General features: G+C 35.3%; 1 protein-coding gene across 1 annotated transcript in view; it reads left to right on the top strand.

Moving 5' to 3' along the window:
- LOC117213640 (synaptotagmin-10-like) overlaps positions 1-24,565 on the top strand; it is a 49,763-nt gene extending 25,198 nt beyond the window's left edge. The window contains exons 2-10 of the mRNA XM_033459162.1: positions 15,322-15,584; positions 16,415-16,558; positions 16,887-17,015; positions 20,460-20,614; positions 20,747-20,915; positions 21,288-21,408; positions 22,216-22,387; positions 22,476-22,676; positions 24,174-24,565. Coding sequence (XP_033315053.1) covers positions 15,322-15,584; positions 16,415-16,558; positions 16,887-17,015; positions 20,460-20,614; positions 20,747-20,915; positions 21,288-21,408; positions 22,216-22,387; positions 22,476-22,676; positions 24,174-24,177 — 1,358 coding nt within the window. The 3' untranslated portion in view covers positions 24,178-24,565. The remainder of the gene's footprint in view (positions 1-15,321; positions 15,585-16,414; positions 16,559-16,886; positions 17,016-20,459; positions 20,615-20,746; positions 20,916-21,287; positions 21,409-22,215; positions 22,388-22,475; positions 22,677-24,173) is intronic.
- Positions 24,566-26,809: the final 2,244 nt, after the last annotated feature.

Raw genomic sequence — 26,809 nt, forward strand, 5'->3', positions numbered from 1 at the left:
CGTGATGGACTATTAACTTGCGAACTAAAAACTTGAACACTTCTCAGACTGTCGGTTATTGAACATACATTTATCAAACCTCTTTTTGTTTCTTATGTTTTTCTTATTTTTAAATTTTGATAAAAGAATCGAAATTTTCCCGGACAACGTGAAAGTATAAATTTCGATAATCAAAAGATAATGGAAGAGATATTCGAGATAATTTTCAATGTTAATAGGTGCGAATCAAAAGGAGAACATTTGTTGAAAATACTAATTAATTCCTCTTCTAATTTTCTACCATTGAACCAGTTAGAATTTATGCAGGAAACAAAGATGTAATCGTTCATATAATAAAAGTGTATTAAAACGAGAAACCCTCGTGAAAAACTTCAAACCTACAAGAAAGGAGATAGAAGGAAAATGAAGTATCACGTAAAATAATGTAAAAGTAGGCGAAAAGAGAACTGTCAAGGGACTTCGAAGATTTGTAGAAAGCAAGTTCAGATGACAGAGCGCGAGAAATATATAAATCGAGTATACGCGACAAAAGAGATTTCGCCACAATACCTTGACAATAGCGCTCTGTGAAGTCGGCTCTTGTTCCGCAGCTACGATATACCGTAATGGAGGCCAATTTTGTAAAACATCCAGCACTACACTGTATACCAACACAAAATGTATCATTTAATATATCACTCTTCTTTTTTTAATACTTTATGAAGAAATATAGCAGAAAACACGCAAAATGACTGAAATATTATAATTAGATTGGAGGTACATATACGGAAACGATGTATAATATCGGTGTCGTGTTAATCCTGCGATTTGTTAAATCCTAGCAAACATGAACTTCATTCAATGCTTAACTGGAATTAGAATTATCGAGCTATTAATGTACACCATTCCACGAAATTATATGTGTATGAATCGTCATGCTCACTTGGATAGGTCACGAATATGCAGTAATGGAATATTATTATTTCCTTTTCCAATGATCGGCAGAAACGGTGCGTTCTGCCATGCCATCTTGAATAAATGATGCAAAGGACCCTGCTCGTCGCCATAAGTCACTCCGCAACAAATCACTAATGTTTTCAACTTGTCTTTAAGTTTGATTTTCTTTTTTACTATCACAACTTCCTTTTCACACTGAATGTGCTCCTTAAAGTTTGGATGAGGCTTCCTCTTCCTATAGTCTTCTTCCGTGAATGGTAAGTCCGGCTCATCCGGATTCAATGGTTTTGTATTGGCCCAAGTCATCAAAGTAGATATCAGGATGAAGTTTCGTACTTCGTTGTTACGTTTGAAAGCCTTTGGCGATATTTGCTCCATCTTTTCTAGTTGCTGAACGATGTCTAAAAGAAGCGGATAAAATGAGAAATTGAGAACTTTGATGACTTTTTGTTTGTCTTGGAAGTTTATTAAAGTGTGTAAGCAGGATATTAGAGGCGAAGTTATAGTAAAAAGGGCGAGTACTTGAGATGTATTATTTATATCGATTTTAAATAATAACAAAATAGGTCTGTTAAAGAAATTTTATAGTAGAAAATTATATCTTATTACATGGTAAGCAAATTTTTACATATTTTAATATTAAATTGTTTCAATTGTTAATTATACAGAATTCTGATCAATTATAATTTTTAATATGTATTAATATATACTAATCATTAATACCTCAATTATTATTTTGAAACCAGTCGGAAGAATTGAAAAAAAGTATGTATAGGAAATCTATTAAGAACACTCGCCTTAAGTTTCATAAAAACTTTTATCAGTTCCATACAATTCAGACTATGTAACTCGAAACCCTTGTAGCTTAAACATTGTTAAACATTAGATCTTTTACCTTGGTAATATCAGAGAAGGCTCGACCTTCGAGAATGGACCTTTCAACGCCATAACATAGATATGACACTTTATGCGTCCTGGATCTACCATTATCATCATGTCCACGCATTATGATAGCACCTATACATGTCCACGCACACAGACTCAATAAAACGAATATCATCCCCGATATAGTGACGAGAAACAGGAACGGGTTCAAGGATAAAACGACCGTCAACGCGAAGCAATCGCATCGCGGTGGAACATCTGCGGCTTTTAACACGGGGTCTTTTAAGGCCCGTACGTTCTCTTTTTATCTCCTCTTTGTTTTTAGAAGAAATTATAATTCAGGTATTCATCTCCCTTCATTGTTCTCTTACTTATATCAAGCGTTCGCTTATCTCCAGGGTGAGGTAATATATTCTCTGCAGACCCAAGATTCTCTCTTCAGTAGTTACACGAATAATTATCCAGGCAAATAGAGGATCGTTGCAGAATTTAAAATCAGATTCGAATTGAAATTTCCTCGCAGAATAACGACTCGTTACAATCTGGGCGGAGCTTTCGCGCCATTGCTGGCCGTTTGCGAGCTCGATACGATTAATGCGTGAAATTCAACCGACACTTCTCGCGACTACTAACATTTCAGTGCCCATCGAGTCTCTTCGACCTGTCCCTGATCCTGAGTGATATCGTATATCACGATGCCGCACTTCATCAGCTCCTGCAGAAGCGCATCCCTATTCCTCGCGTCTTTTATAATCATAACCACGTCCTCTGGTGCAGAATGCTGAAAGGGCAGAAAGGAAGAAATTCCACGCAATAAAAACGAATTGAAATATACAGGAGGGTTTCTCCTACCATTTTTAAGTGTTAGAATGGAGTTAAAAGGAAACTCGAAAGAAAACTTGACAAATAACCAACCGAGGGGGGTCACAAGAAAAGCGTCTTCCAGAGACTTGGCGAGGGAGTGGAACATTGAATTTGTATGAGCAGAAAGCGAACGAAAAGAATATCGCGAAATTGGTCGTTTAACATCGTTTCGTACCTACCGCGAGAAATGATTGCACGGAATAAGGGGTCGATAGAAACACTTTCCCCGACTGTCGCGACGGTGTAGAAAAATAAATTTACCGAAAAATCCCAGTCTTTGGGAACTGTAGATGGTGGCGCAGCATGGGGGGAAAGCAGTCAAGCGTTAATCGCGCTAAAAGGGGGTTGCGAGTGTCGTTTACCTCTGGAGACGAAATTGTTCCAATCACTTCATACTTTCTCGGCGAGTCCGCTAAATCTTGAAGCTTTACATCCCCTGCAACAAGATTCATAGTTTGTTCAAACCTTTCTTTTCGCTCTTGCTCCTCCTCCTCTACTCCCAGTTCTTCTTCCTCCTCCTCTCCCAAATCTTCCCCTTGTGGATTAACGTATACACGATCCGATAAGAGCTGAGAAAGAAGAATTTAATTGCTAGCGATGTTGAAAAGAAAGATGCTACGTGTGTACGGGCGTCGATCCGCATAATGTTACTAAACTGAAAGCATGATACGATAGCAAGTGATTCTGTATGAAAAAATAACTAGAAGATATAGAGTGATATTTTTTCCATATTAAATTTTGTTCTCTTTCTTCCGTTTGTATTCTTTTCCATCTGTTTAAGGAGTGAAGTATGAAATAATATGGAATGACGGAAGAAATATTTTTTATCCAACAAACATATATATCATCCACATCTTAGTGTTTTAATAGTATTGCCTGGAGGATGTAAATTCAGAGCATCCGGCGACGAGTAATTCGTCATGCATCTTCTCTTCCCACGGGGTTTCGATTATGTATGATAATACCCGCTAAGCTAAGAGGAGGTGAAAATAATTGGTTTAACCACTCAGCTTTCAAATTTTGTATATAATTGGCGCACAATATGCATAATAATATGTTTAAAGCATAGGATGCATAAATTTCCAATCTCAACAGTAAAAACGATAAATCTTGATAAAAAAACTTCATTCTACTTCATAAATCTCTCCGTTTCGTATCACCAGTTCGGCGTTATCTTATGTATCGATCTTTCACTTCAGTTTCGGGAAAGGACCTTTCATCAAAGAACTTTATTGCGCTACGCTGATAGAAAGACGATTATTGCATCCGGTGTATCAATGACGCAGCAAAAAGAGCGATTTCCGTTTAAAATGAGCGTAGTTAGCAGTTTCCGACGGGATTCCCGATTAAATCTAATCGGTCAAAAGGCCATTTAATTAACGGTATTTGGCTCTGAAACTGACCTTTTTCGATCGTGTTCCCCAAGTTTATGGCGCAAGAAATTCGATTTGTAGTTTCTCTCGTTCGACTTTTTGACGGGTCACCAATCGAGAATCGAATTATATCATGGCCAGGGGGCACGAATGGGTACAAGAATAATGACCTATCGATTGTTACCTTTAAAAGAGATGCGTAATTTATTCTAGGAAGAGTAGTTCGCATGGAAATTTGATTGTATAGGTATGCTCACGCGCGCGCTACAATTAAGCGGTTCGCTGTGAAACTCAGTATACTTCCTGCTTGTACTAAATTAATTGAATGGGAACATTCTTTTTGTTGCTTCCTACATTAAAAATAATTATAGTACGTTTTGATGCGATCTATATGTATGAGATAATTGATTGATTTATTTTTAGCAGGCAACGTAGAACGATCTTGTTTAGAATGTGGAATCGTAGCCTCTTTAATGCGGATAATAGCTTCATTATAGATATTGCGTCTGTATCGACGATTTTTATGTTTCCGTCGTTTTTTATGAGTACGAAACAAAGTATGGGGATAAAATATATCCATTGCTGGATTATAATAAGAGCGATAAACTTTTCTCTAGAAAATTTGCTCAAAACTCTTTATGTTTTGTTCATTTACATATATATTATAATAGGTCTGAAAGTTTTGGTATCAAAATATAAATCTTTTGTCATTTGAGTGAATTTAAAGATCGGTGAATCACATACGGACACACCAATTAATTTGTCTTCCTAAAGAATAGAGAAAAATTAGAGCATAGGAAGCAAAATGGTGTCCTTCCTTTATCTCAACTCCGTTTCCTGTTAAACGAACAGTATTGTCGATTGAAAATTCATTCACCATTCACGAGATTCTGCACAACAGTCACGTATGCACGGTACATGAATAATCCATCTTTCGCGAACTACCACGATCCCAACTACATAATTATTTCACGCAGGTATTAAAATATTAACAAATTCCTCAAACTCCTACTGTTGATATTTTAATTTCATAAACAATTTCATAGATTTAATGAAAATCTAGAATGAAATCCCGCATTACGTTGGTAATTGATAATTAACCTAGCGTAATACCCGAACAATATTCGAATAAAATTGGACTAAATTCTATATAGAATACCATGATACCATACCACTATATAGAAAACAATGTTTTCAGAATATTTTATAATAATTTTCCACTGTATGACATATCTAATTTCAACTTAGTTCGTTTCTCTAAAATCGCTCGGTATTTCAATTCCTTCTTCCTTAAATTTTGAACACACGATGCTCAAATTTGCTCAATAATTTACGGTCTCCTGATGGAATATTTACGCACAGCTTGTACCAGGATGCCCAATAAAGGACCGCAAACCCATATCTTGTGGAAAACACCATTTGATCTAAAATGCATGTGAAATCCTTATTCGAGGTTACGTTAAATTATACCGTATCTGTCCAAGTCATATCGCACCTTGTCCCAGGTACACAGTCACGAGAATTATTTGCATTTTCTACTTAATTGCTTGAACGCGCCGCGGAGAAAGTAAGCTCCAGTCGCTTAGATGTTACCGACGACTATCGATCAATTCGCGACCGCAAATTCACTGACACACAATTTGCCTGTAATTTGCAAGCACTTATCCGGCAAAGGGGAACCAACGTTGCACTCGGTTGTTAAAAAAAGATTCTACCTGGAGGATGTTTAAAGAGGATATGCTAGAACTAATTCGAAATCGATACCATGAGACATGCATATGGGGTGTTATGAAAGAAAGTCTGAGACCTTACTCTTTCACCTTAGTTCTCCACCTTGTCTTCTTTCGACCTTCGATAGTTGCATATCTTTCGAATCCTCAATTCATAATATTTTTCTTTGTGTTTTTATTTCGAATGATTAATCAATACCAGTACATGTTAAAATGTGTGTTTTTAGTTTAATTCTTATGGTCTCTACGATTTGAAGAGGAACTAAATGTTTCGCTTTAAAAGTTTAGAATAAAACGATACATTATGGAATGTCGTTGAGTTTATTTTATTATGATCTGTTCCATGTTTTTATGGAATGGAAAACGATATAGGTTTTGTATTGTATATTTAAAAAATTGACATTAAAATTCTGAAACGAATCTTAAGATATTATTTATCATTCTAAAACTTCTTTGAGCTTATTCCTTACTGTACTATTAAATTGAAATATTTCATGACTATCGAGATTAAGCGGAACACCCGGTATATTATATAAATGCATGCAACCATCAACCAGAATGTATGCAAAACGATATATATGAGTTTTTATGTAGGAAGAAGTATGTATATTTTATAACATGTATATTTTTATGGCATATTTTTTATTTATGTGCTAGTTTATAGCACGCTTTCCACATCATTATAGTCACACCTTTTTATGATGAAATAAAAGCTTTTTATCAGAAATTTAACACTTTTATCGCCGGATTAATATTTCTTGGAACTGAATTAAATTTTAAAGGATCGCGAGTGGAGTTCAAATACAAAATTATTTTCAAATGAAAATTCGATTTGCATTTTATCAAAATATAAAGAGTTTTTCTGAAAAAAAAACTGCACGTGGTTTGAAAAAATTTTGTTTCACGTGTATATCTCGTACAAAAATTACTTTTATCTCATCGTTGGCAAAATCATAATAACCTCATTCGTAATAACCTGTATCAAAATTATTCTATCTAAATGCTGTACTAACATTAAATCTTTGGTAAAATTACAGTGACCCCATAAATTTTTTTGAATGAAAACTTTTGATAAAGTTCAAATGTGAACTTTTCACGCTTACATCGACCAGTTTTCTGCCGTGATAGCTGTCAACATGATTGATAAACACGCGCCACGGTTTGAAACTCGACTCGACAGGTTCCTCCTCCGCAGAGTCGTTCTTGGATATTCGGGGCGTTCCTGGATTATTCTTCGACGATAAGTTGACAGTGTTAACATCATCCGCATACGACATTGAAATCTTCTTCATCTCTGTGATTATCGTTTCTCGTGCGGACGAAAAGGTACAAATCTGTCGCGTGACCCGCGTTTGAATTTTAATTGGCTCGATTACACGCACGACTTCGCGCCGTTGATGCTTTCGAATCGTGTCCAATATCGCATGCAAGTGAAATTTCAAACGAATATAAATTGTAATAGAGCGAATGATAGATTTCAGTTTGAGAGCATTTAGAAATACTATACTTTAATAATATTAATTAATACTTTTTAATGTCTTATATAATTTTTGTTAAATTGCTTTCTGATGAAAAATATATACGAGGGAATGATAAATAACATTTTGGAGTTTATTGTTGATTGTCAGTTAACAGGAATATTTTATGAGAAATTCCAAGTTATCTTTTATCAAATTTTATTGATTGTATTGCAATATTTAGTACTTCTATCTTTTTGAAATTGTCTCTCAATGTGAAATATATAACCTGAAAATAATAAATGGTATTTTACTGTTCGTTATTGGTTTTCGATTAACGATAATGCTTCATGAGAAATTTCAAGTAATTTCTTTCTCAAGTTTTAATGACTGCATTATCATATCTAATATTTTATGTAACTTTCTAAAATTGTCTTTCAATGGAAGATAAATAGCACTTCGTAGTTTTTCTTTTAAATCATTTATCTATTGTTTAATATACTTCTCGATATTGCAAACAATTTAAGTAATAAAAATCAATATTTTGATTATGATACAAAGTATAACGAAAAACAAATATTTTTTAACAATAAAATATGATTGTTTTTCTCACTATACATCGCTGATTAATTTTATACGAATTCGTCTTTTCTTTTTTTACAATATATCATCCACTACTATTTACAAAGGCAAAGACTTATTATTCGTTTAACAACTCATTACATATTCATGTCGTGTTACAAAGACAACGGAATTAAATTATATTCACTTCATAAATTCTCGCGCACAATAATTAATATCCAAATTCGCTATTCCATAAATTGCTTCTTCCAATTAAGCTACCAATTAATTAAGTTGAAGAATTACGCTTTCCAAACTTTGTCGGTATAACAATATATATATATATATACGTACATATAATATGAATAATATTTGACATATTGTAAAATATTCTTCTTCAAGTTATCTACATAAAATCCAAGATATCAGATTAAATCGAATCAATCGAATTACATCGAATCTACTTTTATTATCGTCCCTAAAGGTCTCAGAAAAATCGTGACGAAGAACAAACGAAATATAGTAGGTCGAAAGGTCGCCGATCAAATTGTTCGATGTCCCAGATGATGCAAGTGAAACGTGACAGTCCAGCTAACCTCTTGTAGATTACAGCGCACGTTAGAAAGGTAAGGTCAGGGTCGTGAACATTTCGTCACACAGTGATCAGTGCGTCACGTGTCATGGTCATGAAAATCTATCTGAAATATCCAATTCAAACATAGCTCGTATTTTGTATTTCTCGATCGATTGGCCAATATCGTCTTATCACGAGTTTTCTATCAAAAAGGGATCGTTCCAATTTCGTTTCTTCATAACCACTGTAGCTGAATTTTAGAGTCGTAATTTGATTAAAAAACAGTTCAGTCACGAAAGAGATGAAATCCTATATTTGTGAAATTTGCAAATATTGACTTAAATTTTATATCGACAGAATATTTTTCATTCGACAAGATGAAGAAATTTATCAATAATTTCATTGACTAAAATATTTTTATAAAAATTAAACAAGGGTGATAGATGATCAAGCAATTGTTTCGAGAACTGTAATAGAAAAATTAATAGAAAATAAATTACTTTAAACTATAACAGAGAAATTGACGGAATTCCAACCTGCATCAGTACCGTGAAACTCGATCATCTTATTGTATCTACTTGAACTCTCTTTACATATAATATATCTCTTTAATCTGGACGTTTATCATAAATACTTCGTGAAGTTCCGCTTAATTGGAACTAGGTGCAGAGGGTAAAAATTTGCGCGTTACCATGGTAAGGTGTCTGTGCAACGCACAAACCAGCCCATATAACCTTGCCACCTACGCAACCGGGATGCGAGGGTCAAGGCTGGCATGTAATCCACGCGGAAGATGAAAAAAGCTAGGATAATCGATAATTGAACGGCTGTATGGCGGGGAATTTGCGCAAATGGAAGGTGGACCATATGACTAGGCAATTTGAAATATCACTGGAAAGCCATGCAGCACGTTTTCCGAGCATGTAATGACTTCCGGGACTCGATGTTTCCAATGCTTTGTCATAATATTCCAACTCAATAGGGACTCCATTGATACCGGATATGACTGAATATGAAACTTTATTAAAATAGCGACCTAGTTTAAGAAAAATCATGCGTTACGAATTTTATACTCTTTCCAACTCTCCTTTTCTTTTTTAATTTCGCGAGTTAAGTGAAGAATTTCAGCACCCAATAAATCTAAAGTGGAGATATACTGTAACGTCCTGTGGAAAGAACAACTGTAAAGGGTATTGCACGGAAATTTATCGCTGACGGATACCATTTTAAAGAGCCAGTCTGTATGTGAGACAGAGGTATCGTGTATTGTAAGGTGTCAAGATTGTTATCGTGTACAAAGTATTTTAATAGGACGGATGGATTTCATAAAAGAAATTAAAATTAAATGGACATAAACTAATTTTATAAACTGACTTAGTGGTCTCGTGTAAGAGCCTTATCCTTTACAGCATTTTTGGTAAGAACACCTAGGAATGTCCAAGCTTTGTAATTTCAGTATAGAATGTGTTAATTGCATATATTGTAGTTGAAATCTTCCCATAATATAATAATTAAGTTTCGAACTCAGTCAAACTCAGTTATAAGAAGAGATGCAATTACAAGCAACTCAAGTTGATACGTTACGTAATGATACAAAGAGAGCAGAAAATAATTTAGAACTATTGAACTATTTAGCTTTACCTTTGCACCAGTTACGTATCCCTCGACTGCGTCTCAACGATTTCCACGTTGAAATAGCTGGCGCCTACATCGACTGTAAAAGTAACTCGAGCTTTTTCCTCTCAACTATTCCCTCTTAGTCGACGAAAATAAAATATCCTCTTGCGAAACGACTCGTAACTCTCGTAACTGTTGCACCGCACACCGAGCGATATACATCAAGATGGTGGGCGGGGATGGGTCAGAAAATGGCCTCGGAGAGCTTTGCTACTACTAAAAAATGCAGGCTGGACCGTGTTCACCCTGTTGCAAACGAATATTAAGAGGCGGGTAAAGACGTAATTCGCTAGCATCAATCACTTAGGCGTGCACGCAGAGATGCTATGGCATTCGAGACCGCGATTCTCGAACGAATGGGCCGTAAATCGAGTTTACGCCCAAACTTGCGCACATTATCACCTTCGTCATGCGATCATCGCTACCTTGCTCCACTAGATAAGAAGAATGAAGAGACCTTGGTAGAACTCAGCTGTTCAAGCTTTTTACGACCTTCTGGTGCGTGGCTTCGCGATTACCGATTCGTTACGATAGGGTGAAAAACAAACCAGTGGAAGTCAGAAGGGCGTAGGAAACTTATTGAAGACGCGAGAGAGAGTAGAACACTGATTCCCGGAATACCGATACGGCTTTATCGATATTCTATTTTATTACGAACGATAACTTAACCCATTTACTGTTATGATTCCTATCTAGAAATCATAAAAAGTTATATATATATACACCGTAAATTTTATGCATTATGATTCCCAAACTGGGAGTGTTTCATCGAATCCATCAACCTAAAATTTCCTTTGGATAAATAAACAATTGTATGTACGTTCTTTTTTTAAATTTCCAAGTGCAGTCTAAAAGCGTAGATTTATCGTAAAAAGTCGTAGGAATTGGAAAGAAAAACGAAAGTGCCGTTTGATGGATGATATTCTGGTTTATCGTAGTACATTCTTGGAAAAAGTCCTTGCTACATGGACTACCTATGACCGCCTATAACGGGCCTGTGTAAATGCGGTGATTGCAAATCTTCGTGTATTTATACATTCAGTGACACACAAATTTACAATCATTATGAATACAGAGAACAACATGGTCGCACGTAATTCGTAACAATATCGGATCGAATAGGTTGTAATTATTTTTAGTCGTGTCGGGCTATGTAATTAAAGGATTGTTTATTTAAATAGGGCAATTTATGTTTCGCAAGTGTTACATGCTACTTAACCTTGCATTTGAAATCTGTGTATCCGATACAGTTTGTTTCTTGTGCGAGATCCAAATATTTGAGTAAATTATTAAATTTAAACAGGACAATAAATTAAATTTTCATTTTAATTAGGATGTAGTATATTGTATGAAAATTATATCGTAATATGCAAGGTACTCATATGGTTTTAATCGAGATAACTGTACCTATTATAGTTACATAGTAATTCTAATTTGAACTCCAAATCCACTAAAGATGAATTTATTAACAAACGATAAATATATATTTATCAATCAAAAAATATGAACTGTTCATACGTTGTTTTAAATTGTCCTTCAAATTTAGGGCTCGAAGTACTATCTACTCGGTTGGTCGGCCACTCCTTTTCTAGCCGCAATTTTTAGGGATGATTTTAAGTTTTTAAATTTTAAGTTTACATACGCGTCCGAAACGATTCTCGTATATTAAATAAATCGCTGAAACAGCCGTATTTATATAAAAATTGTAGAGTTGATAATCCGGATTGTTTAGTCCGATAAAAGGTACATCCAACAAACGAAAAATCCAGGCTCATATATCGGCTCAATCGTTCTAATCCAATCAATCATACGGTAGCATCCTCACCGATTCCAAAAACAATATTTGTGTGATGGTTGTACGCGTTGCTTTTGTCTTGCCGCGGAATCGATATTTTATTTTAAAATGGCTGCATATATGATATACGAGCATCGAATACATTTTTGTATTGACATGCGTATAACCTGAGGATTTATGTAAAAGCGCAATGAAATTTATAAAAATGCAGATATCGTGTCATAGAGAGTTCGACGCAAAAAATTGTATAGAATAGAATAAATTCTGATTCGCACAAATCATCCATACTAAAATGTAATGAATTCTTTATTTGAAACAATTAAGATTTATTTTTAAAATGCTACTGAAATTTCATGACTATATATACGTTTCCTAAATTAATATTAAGGAAAAAGTTTGTTACACAGGGTAGATTAACTTCAAAGAAGCTGAATGCTCTAATTATAGAATTTCTCTAAACTCCTAAGCATTCAAATTTATTTAAACCTCGAAATATTCTCTAATATTTCTCTCCATTTCTATTTCTCCTTTTCTCCATTTCTCAAATCTCTACTTTTTATAATTAACTAACAGACTTTATATTGATCAATATCGCTGATTGATACAAGTCCTTCGAATAATGAAGACGGCTAATTAAAACAAATCTGGATAATAAAGAAAATCGACGAGTTGGAAAATCGATTTGATTGTATTAATCCGATTAGTCGTACTTCAACCTCTCTGCAGATTTTCCCGTTAACCATTGCCCGTAACAATTGTATTTAGCTTTACTAGTTAAAAAAGAATATATAGAAGGAATCAGATTTAAGTATCAAGTTATAGTCATTTTTAATATACTCGATCGCTTGTTAATCCTCCTACGGTTCACAAAAGATGAGAGTTGCCATTCCGTGTGAAGCGCGTTACGGTCTCTTCCGTTAATGAGTTTCTTAGTTATCAAGTTAGATAGGTTTCCATTTTATTCTGATTACGTTTAATCTTTTAGGAAGTAAAATTTTTCAAATATCTCTTCCTACATATCATAAAATAGCTTAATTAAGATTGTTCGAGGCCATTCTAAATTAGTAAATTAGGTGCCCCGAATAGCTTGGTATTAAACATAATGCATCCAAAAGATGTCCCTCAATCAGGATTAGAGGCTTATATTAGACAAGGTCATGACAGTTATCTCTAATTGATTACTGTAGAAAATGGTTTGGATCAATAAATTACATAGCACGTTAGCAAAACATTAATAAGAGCAAAATTAATACAAATTAACATCTTATTTAAAAATTAAATAATAATTACTTTTAAAACATCACTGAATCCCGATGTTCACTTAATGAATCTGTATCGTATTTTACCTTCGGTAACAAGCTTGAAGCAACCCTATCCTTGAAACATTGTCTTGTCTTGGAACAACAAGAAATAAATATAGCAAATCACTTAACTATTACCAATACTTCTTTTTTTGTTACCCAACTCGGCAATACCGTACTTACACATAGTCTCACCGACGCTAACTAGATTGAAACTAAATACCCTAACCACGTAAGTAAATAAATGTAAAATATTTAAATATTTAATTTTTTAAAAATTATAATTATATAATCTCTTTCGAAGTGTCAAATAAGCCTACGATTAAATACCTACTACGCTGATGAGTCACTCACAGGATCCCAGTAATCACAATGCAAAAACCTAAAGTAGAGGATTCAAATTCTCAGAAGTAGGGAACCAAGTTTAAAACCTGAAGGCGTCGACATCCGCTGATGTAGTGGGAAAATCATTGTTCGTCAAAACGATGCGGACACGCGAACGCCTAATGAAGCATCCTACCCGTTGGAAACTCATTCTATTTGCATTATTCGAGGCGCTCGTTGTATTATTATACGATCCAGGTGGTTGCGACGAGTTCCTGTCATTATGGGCGTTGAAGACACGATTAATAAAGACGGCAGAACAAAACGCTCTTCAACTCGAGACTCGTTTATGTGAAGATGTGTCTAACGCAGGCATGAGCAGCTCATGACCGTATATTGTGATGGAAAAACTACTAGCGTGTGTGTATGTATGTGTGTGGAACTCTGTATATTAAATCTGACAAATTCACAGCTGTCTTGGATCTAATTATTGATTGTAATTATAATAAATATAATATAATTATTCATCCCAGCTATAGTAAAATATATCTACTTTTAAAGCGCACATTCCCTTCCAATTTTCATCAATTTTACCTAAATACATCCTACAGAACCAGCTTTAATTTTTGAGTAGATTTTTGTTACATTTTATGTATCAATATCAAATTCCCCAAAATAGAAACGTAGTCCATGTTTTAGCGCGTGCGAAAATCCATCTGGCTCTCATTTTCTCGTGGGCGACTCGCAACGCTATATGTTACATTAATCACTGTGCATGTGCTTTAAACGAAGCGTTATTCTTCATCTGCATCAACTTCTGCCGACGTTGCGAAAATCATCTATGACTTTTTGCCGTCGGACTTTAAATGACTCACCGTGTGACATATTGTAGGCTTAAAAGGCATGGACAATAAACATTTTACCTACGCTCTTTTCTGTTTCTTTTTTCGTTCCTTTCTTTGCCGTGAGTGAAGGCGCTTGTTAGGCAAAACGAGCAACTTTGGGAATGTTTTATTATGTCGCGATTTATCAAAGAATGTTCCTACTTCTTTTTCTTAGTGGATTTGTATTTTTAATTAATTACATAGCAGAGAAACATGAAATTTGTGACGTTCATTTATATCGAAATGATCAACTATCTTAAAATTGGAAGATAGAACAATGTAATTTTATTCTTTCGTCATTAGGTAGATTCAACCGTATTGAAGTGTATCTATTGTTGATCCATACGAATTAAAATGTTTGATCGTCTTCACTGTATTTATCTTCCAGATTTAAATCGATACTGGAAAATATTCTTTATTTGCCGTGCTACTCATTTCATTAGAATTTTCTCAATTCTTCAAAAAATGTAATTATCTTATCGAGAAACCGTTCTAAACACTGTTTCACACAACTCGAAATTATCCAAAGTTGCGCAATTAAGGATCTGGATGGTGTCTATCTTCCACTATCGATCGGTACCATGTAACAGCTTATTCGATTTAACTGGTATACTAATTTCGTGAGTTCCTCGCGTGCTTTGCTAATCTCTAGACGAAAAGACATTCCTTCCCTTGATTAAAATTTTTAGCTCCGTTAGGCGCCTTATCTCGCTGTCTCTTGTCTAATTTAATTAACTACGAGCTTAGGCCTTTGAACGTGTCTATGTCTGGTAATTAACGTTGAATTTCGTTATATTACCTCAAAGTCTTTTCTATTAACCGTCCGTCAGTGAATCATGGTGGTTTAATTGAAAGCGAAATCTAACGAATAAAAAAGAAAAAAAGAACATATGAGAGGGATTGTTGCGTTTTCTTTAGAAGAAATTGTTCCGTGTTAATGTCCTGTGAATTTTCTCGCAGAAGAATGGACGGAAACGTTTCCGTATCAGCTGCTGGTTGGAACGGGAGTAGCGTTGATGGCTCTATTACTGTTAGCCGCCGTGAGCTTCCAATGTTCTTCTACCTGGCGATGGTTAATGAGGGTGAGACGGCACATGAAGGAGCAAGACGCTGAGAGCGACCTATCGCAACAAAACGCTATACGTATCAGTCATTCTCTGCCGGATCTCCAATCAGAGCCAATCACTCACGAGTACGTCCAAGAGCAAAAAGATAGCAAAAAGGTATGAGCGATAATATGTGTACAGTAGAAATGAGCTGCTTTCTTCTTTTCTTTGTGTACTATGAATATGCTTCATGTGTACCGATTATGAATATGAATTTATTAGTCTAGAAGAGAGTAGTGCGAAGTTTTACTTTGCGTATGCTGTAGATACGAATAATGTTTAAGAATATTCGAAGAATTTTAAATATACATTCAAAATCAAAGAATATAGAAAACTTCCGCATCTTTGTATGTAGATATTCGCTTTATTTAAAGATAACGAAGATTACGACGTAATACGCAAATCGAACACTCTACAGGGATAGCAATCTTATTTTTCACTTGATAACGTCAGTTGATCTCATCTACTATCCATCATTAATATCCTACAGCAAAAACACTAGGAACTACGGCGAAGTTATGAAGCCGTTAATAAGAATAAAAAGTACTGAACTTAAAAGAAAATTAATAGACAGGTTTTTACGAAACTCGAAGATACTTTCGAATATCGCTTGAGTATTACTTTTCTTAGCACTCAAGCTTCAATTCAATTTCAGCAAAATTATTTTCTTAAGAAAGTAAAATTTAGAAATTCAAGTAACCATCTTTCTTCCTTGTAGGTATTATATACGAAAATTATATTAAAAAGATTATTCCACTGTCTAGTTTGTTTACCGCGCAAAGTTTGCTTGTAACAATACCGAAACGCGTAAATGGAAATTTCAAATAGCGAAACATTACCGAAGAAAGTTGTTAATTGAGCAGCTAACGAAGAGGCGGTCGACTTTCAGGATAAACTCCTGAGATATTAAGACGCAATGAACGTGTTACGCTGTGGCTTGTTTATAGGTATTGCGCCAGACGACCCTACCCATTGTACCGATGAGACACCAGAGTTTTCAAAGACAACTCTCCCATCGTCTCGATCTACCGATTAAGTTTAGCATTTGCAGTCTGGAGAATCGTAGCGATTCCAGCCTTGGCTTAATCAAGGTACGCTTAGCATTAGTAAATCCCTTTTGTTTCTTACTTTTATAGAAGTGAAATACAGTTAATCAGAAAATCTATCACAGAATTCTAAAGGAAAAATTTGATTTTAAACGAAGAAACTAAAAGCAATACAACAATAGTAACAACAATATAAACAATAGTAGCGTCAAAAAATTTTAACGATTTGATAGAAGTTTTTTCTTCGAACGATCTTCCGAAAGAATTTGACACAGACTAGACAATGTACCAACGAAACGACGTGCAGACAAATGAAACAAACTAGCAAATTCAGTTTCATGGAAGTTTTAAACGTGCGTCTCCGCATTTTCAGCCGGAACTTTACAAAAAGGAGCTGGGACAAGAGGACGCGGATAGTTGCAGTACCACGGAGATGGAATACGCTGGCAAGCTACATTTTGCTTTACGCTATGACAAGGAGATGGAGGGTCTTGTGGTCAAAGTGAGTTTCACGATATTCCAACTGGACCTATATTTTGTTTGCAGTCATTCGTATATATCATGAAAGCATTCCAGGTACAACTGGAGTTGTCATTGTTAGTGTTGCTTAAGTTATGCCCCGAGGATTAAGATCTAACTTACCGCGGTCTACCTCTTGAGACAAGCGAAGAGTATTTCGATTTACGGTCGTTGGCTGTATTAACTTCACAGAGAGAAATATTGGAGTAATTATAATTACTGACAGATAAATCACGCCCCTCTGAATGACTGATTAATATTTGTAGAGTTATTGATCTCAAGGAATTTCTCCCCATCTTTGCTTCCCTTCTTCATCGTTTCAACCTCAGATCTGCTAATTCACTACTAACAAAAGTATAAGCACCCGAACTCAAAATTAAAACACCTTTTAAGCCATTAATTCTTGAAGGCAAGGCGCGAGGCACGAAATTAAACTATCGTGCCGCGACGCGACGCAGCAGTGATCCGACCACGAACACAGTTATCGGCGTATCGAAAACCGCTGTACGTGCCTGGTAGTCACGCTCTTATTCCTTTATATCGAGTGTCTCTATCGACGGAAGCTGGTGCCGAGCTTCTTTCCAAAGCGACGCACGTACCTCGCGAAATCAACGTGGAACACAGAAAATTCTTTTTATTGGCACGATGACCGACATGCGCGCTCTAGTTTCATCGTTTGTTTCAAAATCATATTGTTCTCGATTTAGGATACGTTCGATCACGTGCAGCCGCTTCAATTAAACTGCACATTCATCCAAGGTCGTGACGCATCCGAGAAAAAATTTTCAAGATAGATAAAGACGGGGATGCATAAACGAATCGATGATGCATAATCCGATCGAATCAAAATTCATTTGGTATTCATCCTTACGCGAACGATTCGTGTCCTTCGTCGATGATTTACGTCAAAGAACGATCACCGCTCTTCTCAATACATAATTCCTTCTCGAATCTAGGTACTAATCCTGCACTGAATATTCATAGCCGAGAGTGGTATTACCTAAGAACTGGTTTTCCAATAGAGAATCTGTACTGAAATCAATTATGGAACTTAAGCGGATATTTGTAGGTTATCGGTAGTAGATGTTGTTAACATATTATTAGTAAAATAGCTTCTGGAATATCGAGTGTAGAGTAAATGAGTAGTGAATACATGAATTAACAATGCAAACTAAATGTAACAGAATACTAGGGATATACCGACTAGTGACCGGATAGTCGGTTATTTTTGTAGTCTGCAATTAATCGGTGACTAATCGTCGGCGAAAAAGGCTGATTGATCGGTCTTAAATTTTTGATTTTACTAATAATTTGATGAAGCATAGAAATCAAAATACAATGTTTCTTTATGTTATTAACATAATTTTAATTGTTTTTAATATGTAGTATACTTCCTTATGGATACATATTTGTACGTAACATAAAAGATTAAAAATAATAATTAGTATTCATTGAGAGAAACTAAATAAGTTCCAATTAACTAGAAGCATTGCCCATTATTTCTTAATTTTAATTTCTTAATTAAAAAAACCCTTCTAAAAGACGAAACAAGACGTAATAAAATAAATCTAACGAATAATGTTAAAAAATCTTTTTCTTAGGTTCCTTATATTATAAACTTGACACGTTTTGGAGCGATGTTTAAAAATGATCGACAGAGACGACTAGTCGGCCAAAACCCTAGTCGGTGCAACTCTAAAGAATACTTTTATCTTAATAAATATGATCAATTTTAAAAACCTTGAGGAAATATGAACATTGATAAGGACATTCAGGTTATCTTTAAATCATCAACCCTTTAAAAGGGGAAGAAGTAGGAAGAAGTAGAAGTATTAAACTCTATCCCGATACCTTCAACACGTACTGTTTGAAACCAAAAATTACTCTCGTGTAAAAATCAGAAACGCACATATACATATACACATGATACAATTATTGCGAAAAACTTTGAAGCTTCCAAGAAATAAAAGTAATATTCCAAGTAATGGAAACGACAATTACACTATTCCACGGTGCATAATTGACCCACTCGTTCAAACAACCACCATTGTGGCGAACGCTGAAAATAGATCGTCAATGTGAGGACACCGATTCTATTACAGAGACTGTCAGAATGAGAACGTTTTCGTGATGCTATACGTGTGTAGGTAAATTCAACTCGCAATTGCACTCGAGCGAGCTAATTACCTGGTCGCCATATTTAGTGTGAACTATTCGATAATGATAATAAAGTATCTACGTGATGGTACTATGATGGATAGTGTTCTTGGTTAAATTAGCACCCGATGCTATCGTAACTCTGTCGTCGCTGTTTGACTAATAAATAACGTGTCGACGTGTTAGAGTTCACAAAATGGAATTGAAGGTGATTGAATTCGTTCTAAACAGGGCGGAACCCACGTTTCGTGGCACAGAAATGTAAACGCGACTGGATGTATGCATGCCACGTAATCGGTCTCATTCATAAATTTAGTCGAGGACGAAAGTATAAAGGAACGCTGGCAAAACCCACCGGGACCTGAATTTTTTTATTTCCCTCCTTTTCGTCAACCCTTCCATCGCTGCGCGATTGTAATAATATTCCAGATTAAATGGCATTAGGTTGAATAAGATGGGAATTAGGAACACTGTCGCATTATGCATCCATTTATTATTCGAGGTATTGTCAAGTATTGTAAAGAATTTATTCTATCGGCTTTTTGTTCAAAATTCAGTTTTTTTACTATCTTTAAAAGTTAAAAGTTTTACTATCTTTAATACTTTTTATGTGCTGCGAATCTTTTATTTCTTTTGTTTAATTTTCGGAACGGGAACTTGTATTTTTCAGGTCCTAGATACAAATTTAAGCGAATCCCTTTGAATGTATAACATTTAATAACCATTGCCTTAAGTTAATGTCTTCTCAGTAGCTTAATAAGAGATATACAGAGATATCAACTCAATCTACTTAAATTTTTATTCGAGACACAGCTGACATCAATCTTGCACATTTCCATACATACAATACACTTCCCTTCAAACGGATCGGTTTCACAGTTTTCTGCATACCAAGTAGCTTCACAATTCCAGACAGATGGAACAGATGACCAGTCTCCCAATATTACATCGAAATATATTTATATAAGTTTCCATACCTACTTTTGCAAGTCGTTTCAAATTAGATTCTTATTCGTTATCCAACAGACAGTTCAAATCACCATCATATTATACCTATGAAGAACAAAAAATCATTTGCATACATGTACGTTTTTTAATGGGATCTTTTAAATCAGATCGACATGCTCGATCATTTGATACCAGTTCCCTTTATTGACAGTTCTTTCGATACGTTTCAACCGAGTTAATTAAGATATACGTATCAAAGGAAAGAACGTTTGGAAATATTTTAAGCAATCACTGTAATCCAAAAATATAATATCCCTTACAGATTCTAGAAGCTCGAGAATTACCAGTGAAGGATGTGACTGGTAGCAGCGATCCTTATGTTAAAGTGTATCTTTTACCAGACCGAAAGAAGAAGTATCAGACGAAAGTGCATCGAAAGAATCTAAATCCCGTATTCAACGAAACGTTTATATTCAGGTTAGCACACGCGATCGAACAAATTTTAAAATAATTGTATTAAAAGAAAAATTCCTGGACCATCTGTAGTTTTATAAATTATCATCTTACATGTGGACTTTTCATGATACCAATACAATTATCTGCCATCAGTGTATCGTATGAAGAACTGAGGGAGCAGTATCTTCAGTTTTCCGTTTACGACTTCGATCGATTTTCCCGGAACGATTTAATCGGGCAAGTGGTATGGAAGGAACTGCTGGACTGCACCGACCTCGAACAAGAGATTGAGTATACGATGGACATTCTGTGCGCCATGCAGGTAGCGAATATGTCACTGAAACGTGTTTTTTATCATTTGATTTTATTGAAATACTTTGACCGCGTGTTTCAGTATTTCAGCGCGTTTTAAAATTTCATAGTTTCACTTAGAGTACGATAATATTTCTATAAAGAGAAGAAAGAATGGATATGGATCTAAATTAAATGAAAATAGAACTCACGCTCTTTGCTTTAGTATCTAAAAATGTATTTAAAGAAAAAGAAAGATACACGAAAAGTAGAAGATAGCAGAGTAATATCTGTCCTAGTTGCGGCAAAAAATTCACGAGGTCTATACTTTGACCTCGACTTTGGACATCATCTTAGCCTCCTGTACTTTAGAAACTGAACCGGTTTTTGCACGTTCCTTTAGGACAAAGTGGACTTGGGAAAATTGATGCTGTCGCTCTGCTACCTACCGACTGCTGGCCGGCTAACAGTGACTGTAATTAAAGCGAGAAACTTGAAAGCTATGGATATAACAGGATCGTCAGGTAATTTGCTTGGAACTGTTCCCTCGCGATCATCGATAAGCGGTAAAATGCGTGACGTGAAATTTTTTGCGTCGATAAGTGCGACTACGTTATATATTAAATTGTTTATTTTAGGCAACAAGCCACAATTTTTATCCTTATATGACTGAGTATGTAATGTGATTTGCCTGTTTAAAAATAATTTGATACCCTCGGGTTATATAAATAGAATTATAGCATATTATATATACATATAGTACAAAATTGCATTCAATATAAGAGGAAGTGATGAACAACATGAGAATACAAGATTTATAAAATGTTCAAAAATGTATGCATTCTCGTCGCGATGGAAAATGTCATAAAATTAAACATTTCACTTATTTTGAATTATTAATACGTGCTCCGACAAATGTTTCAGAAGAACGTTCGCTAATCCGAATGAGAAATTTACATTATACTCTCTCATTAGAGAAAAGTAACACTTCTACTATTTTGCTAGCAACTCGAACGAAAGAATTACAAAGAATATTGTCGTTTGTTTCATAAGTTGAACTTTTATCGTGAACCAGCAGTGACTCACGTAAAAAAGAGAACCACACACTCTCTCAACACGATGTTCCTCTATCATAAAGTTCGCTATAATACATCACTTAACATATTCTCCTAAAAACTACACTTCACGTCTTAACCAGCACCATTCTCACGTCCCATGCCATTATAAAAAAAAAAAAAAAAAAAACGCACAGAGAATCAATATTCCAACAACCATTCTCTCTCTATTCCTGCAATAACATGCAGAAAATACCTAACGTGCGACATTTTTAGACCCATACGTGAAGGTGTACCTGCTGTGCCAGGACAGACGAATCAAAAAGAAGAAGACCTCTGTGAAAAAGAACACGTTGTTTCCCGTGTACAACGAGATCTTGGTGTTCGACGTACCGGCGGAAAACATCGAGGACGTCAGTCTCATAGTAAAAGTAATCGATTACGACAGGTAAGCGGTACAGAAATGCGTTTTTCGTGAAACGCAGTTTCGATCGCAGATCAATCAACGATCGGCTACGACCTGATTTCCTTCGTAGAATCGGTTCGAACGAATTAATGGGCTGCACAGCGATTGGCGCTGATTTCATTGGTATTGGACGCGAACAATGGCTAAAAATGCTGGAGAATCCAAGGAAACCGGTGACGCAATGGTATCCACTGATGGAAACGGTTCCTGGCCATATTCCAGCTGTGAGTTCGGAACCTCTTCCAGTGAGTCTGAGCTGCTTGAACAGCAGGTAAGTGAATGAATAGCTTTTTGAACTTGTCAAAGTAATTTTAATTGGGAGTTGGTTAACATGTTTAGCTTTGAGTAGAAATAAAGACTCTTTGTATATTTGATATTTTAAAATAGGATCAAATTAAGATATTTAACTAAAAAAGAAGTTCCATACTAGTAATGAGATTTTGGCATTTTGATTCTTCTTTCAATTTTTTTTTCTTTAAATAGTAAAGTTGGAAAGATATTTTGACTAAGAAAGTCTTTAAAGACGATTTTCAAGATTTGGAGAACAAATTTGAGTCATGTAATGAAAAGAATATTACGCGAAGGTGAGGGAGAATTAAGTCCTAACATGACAGGATCATCATTGAAAGTATCTGTTCTGAAAGACCGCTGCATGTTGGAAGAAAAATTGAAATATCACGTTACAGGAATGTTTTTTCTTTACTTATATAATATATACATAAATAAAATAAAAATAAAACGTTTTTTAATACAAAACAGAAAAAGAAAAAACAATGTGTCTCAAAATGATACAGTCACTTTATAATATTTCTAATAGTTTGTTAATTGCGTCAATGTTGATAGATTATTCTGAAATATGTTTCGACAACCTTTAGCTTTGATATTACTTGAAGTAAGATCTAATAAGATCTGCTCTAATAACACCGTAAAATGCATTCCACGTTGTCGCACTTCCACTACCTTATTAGCGTTTTGAAAATGTTCTTTCTCCTTTGTGAATATTATGACAATAGTTTCTTCAGACATCTGGACCGTCTAAATTGAATTTCTTTTTCTCACTCCAGATGACATTTTCTCATTTGCTTTTCCAAGCCATATGTATAATGTGGTCCAGTTCAACCGGTTTGTTTTATTTGTTTGCATTAGAGATGGTTGCGTTTTCATACGCTCACATTCAACTTGTCCTTGACCCGATGTGGTAACATCTTCGTACTGTTGATTTTACGGCTTCAATTCCTGGTCACTTGCTGAACACTTATTGTGGAATTGCTTATTTCTCTTAGAATTCTCCTTTTTTGATAAGTTGTTAATGTACATATGCATCACCTGGGTTAATCACCATATGCATCGTCAAATTAACAAAAATCCGAAATTATATGCCGCGAACGTTTCATCCTTCTTGCAATTTCCCTTAATAGAACGATTATTTCTAAACATTTCGATAATCTGACCTTTCGCAACTTCTGTTAATGCGTGTCCTCTTGCAATTTTGTTAATTGAATACTCTCCGTTGTTAACAACATGCCTAATGAAGCAAGTAGTGTACCACGTTACATATTATTATAATTTTGTTTAACATATAGGGTATCGTACAATGAGAAGTATCATTTACTAGGATGATTCTATCATTTTGGGACAAACCTTAGATTACAAGATTAAAGAGAAGAATTAAGCAATCTCAACTTACTTTGATTGAAATATTGGGCGATTAAGAGCGGACGTACGTAGAAGTGAAATATCGATATGGAATAGCGCGAATCTTTTGCAGATGAAAACAGCACGGCTGGAATAAGTATCGCGGGAAGTCGCAGTTCTTGTCGGACGTCGGCTTGGGCGTTGTTTCCTTCTGTCGTCATTTAATGCACACCGCTTGACTGACTTAAGTACAATTCCTATCTTAAAAAAGAAGGGCTCGAGAAAGAAACACGAAAGAAACAAAACAAACCAAACCAAAAATAAAAAAAAGCAAAAATGTAAAAAAAATCAGAAAAAAGACATAACACACTCTGTGCTTTTTGGAATATAATCAAGCGTGGCGAGCGTGAAATAGTAAACAAACAGTAGATCGTAGTAGAATGTTTGTAAAAGCGTAATATGATAGCGGAGTTGATGGATGGCCAGGTTGCTCAAACTATCTTTGCAAAAAAAGTAACGAAAAAATATACATATATATATAGGTATAAAAAAACAATATTAAGAAAGAGAGAAAGAGAGCAAGATAGAAATAAAAGATAGAATAGTTTATTTTTTGAGAACGAATCCAGGCTGGTCCTGTATTCAAGCGTACACACGAATACGAAATATAGTTTAACAACTATACCACGAGCATATATATTTTATCATCAAGAGAAAAGAGATTCACTGACCCAGTAGATGGTTGAGAATGGAGCAAAATTTTATGATGATCCAAAATAACGGAACACGCGAATTGTTCGCTGCTCGATACTTTCACAAACACCTTTTTTTCAATCGAACAATACGACCAAGATACCAGGATAACGATTGGGATCCCTATAGACACGTGAAATTTCTACAGACAATATTGGAAAATAATTGTCTGGCGGAATATAAAGAATAGTAGAATTGTGAATAGAGAAAATAAGCTTTGCTATATACACAGCACTTCGAAATAATCGGTAAGAACAAAAGGAACGAAAGGTAATACTCGTTGGCGATTTAAAATTTATTTGTATAGCATTATCTTTGCTTCCTTAACTGTACCTGAATTGTAAATCTTCTTTAATTTGGATATTAGTATCCTTTGCTGTTCAAAAATATTGTTACAAATAATTTGTATTTTACGAAACAGAAATATTCTGCTATAAGCTCCGATTCAGTCGGATCATTTATCTCTGCATGCCTATGTAACGAGCATCGTAAATATTTAAACTCGCTGAGATCTACAAATACGATGTCAACAACGCATGAAGTTTGTTAGTTATACAATGTGAAACATATATGGTTGCATATTACTTATGTACGTAACACTATTGCACAGCAATTATGCTGCACTCGTTGGCTTGCTATACAATATACGAAATAAACAACACGATACATACAATAATCGCTTCAGATAGTGATCTTCGTGAAATCCACCGGATGGATCCTATCGTGTAATCAAAGCACCTCTTTCGTGCTTCCGAAGTTAACTCTTTCTGTCGATTAATCTATGCATGATGCCACGAGGAAATATTCTAAGGACAATAACCGATTTAACCAAATAAATCCTGTAGACTTCGAATAGAGCAATATTTCCTAAACGTAAACGTATCCGTGAACGTTACTAATCGTTGTTCTATGTGAATCGTGTGACACGAACACAACGGGAAGCAACCAAACGAAGAGCAGGATAATATAGACGAAAAAACAAGATAAAAATAGATGTAGCGAAAGCGACGTTTACTAATTCACGCTCCTACGCCAATTTCGCGCAAATGTTCTTATTTAACGCGATACGTGTTTCGGTATGAGGCTCGTCGAAGGGCACTGTTTGTGATAACGCGCCCGGAGGTACGTGCATTCATATGAAACGAACAAATAAACACACATACAGAAACGAGCGAGTACAGTCCTTTCAAGGAAAGTGTGTAATGTAATGACAATGATATCATTACGTTTACGAGTTTGTATCGGTGAAGGCCGTTGTAGGTAATTTCTATTATGGCGCCTGTCTACCTCAGCTATCCTTTTCTCGGAAAAGGAAGGAAGGAGAGGATTTCTTGGGAATCTTATAGATTTAGGAGATTTAGAAGGTAAGCGTTCTTAATGGTAATTCAAAAAATACAAAATTGTGGAAAAGTCGTGAAATCGACTAGCATGAGAAAAAGAGAGAGAGAGAGAGAGAAATAGAGACGTTCTAAGTTAATAAAGAAAAGTTAAAGGAGCGTCTCGTAGGGGCATGGATAATTTATTTAGGAACATTTATCGAACTTTATTGTAATACATGTGTATCTACTCGGTAACGTTGCATGCACGTGCGAAGGGCTGCGTCGTAAAGAAATGAATCAACGCGAACGATGCGGAGCGTGTATATCACACGTATACAAGCGACATTATGATGTATCGTAAGAAACATGTATAACAGGTATAATAACCAAGTATAAAATTGAAGAATACGGGGAGAGGAAAGTGAAAGAGGAGCGCGCGTAAAATGATACCAATTGTCACGCGTCTATTGATACATCGATCGACCGCGATGGCTCGTACTTTATGTCGGTTAACGATCGATCAGCCATGAAAAATACAGAAACTGCATTCTTGCATGTACATGGGCGTCTTTGGAAGACAGACGGATGAGGAGGATCGTCGAGAAGCGAGCAATCAATGTATACGTAAGACAAAATAATTGCCTGCTTAATTATTAAGGTATGAGATTTCGTTTGTAAAGACACTCTGTGTTCCATG

Source organism: Bombus bifarius, unplaced genomic scaffold, assembly GCF_011952205.1.
Source record: "Bombus bifarius isolate JDL3187 unplaced genomic scaffold, Bbif_JDL3187 scf7180000009125, whole genome shotgun sequence".
Lineage (NCBI taxonomy): Eukaryota > Metazoa > Arthropoda > Insecta > Hymenoptera > Apidae > Bombus > Bombus bifarius.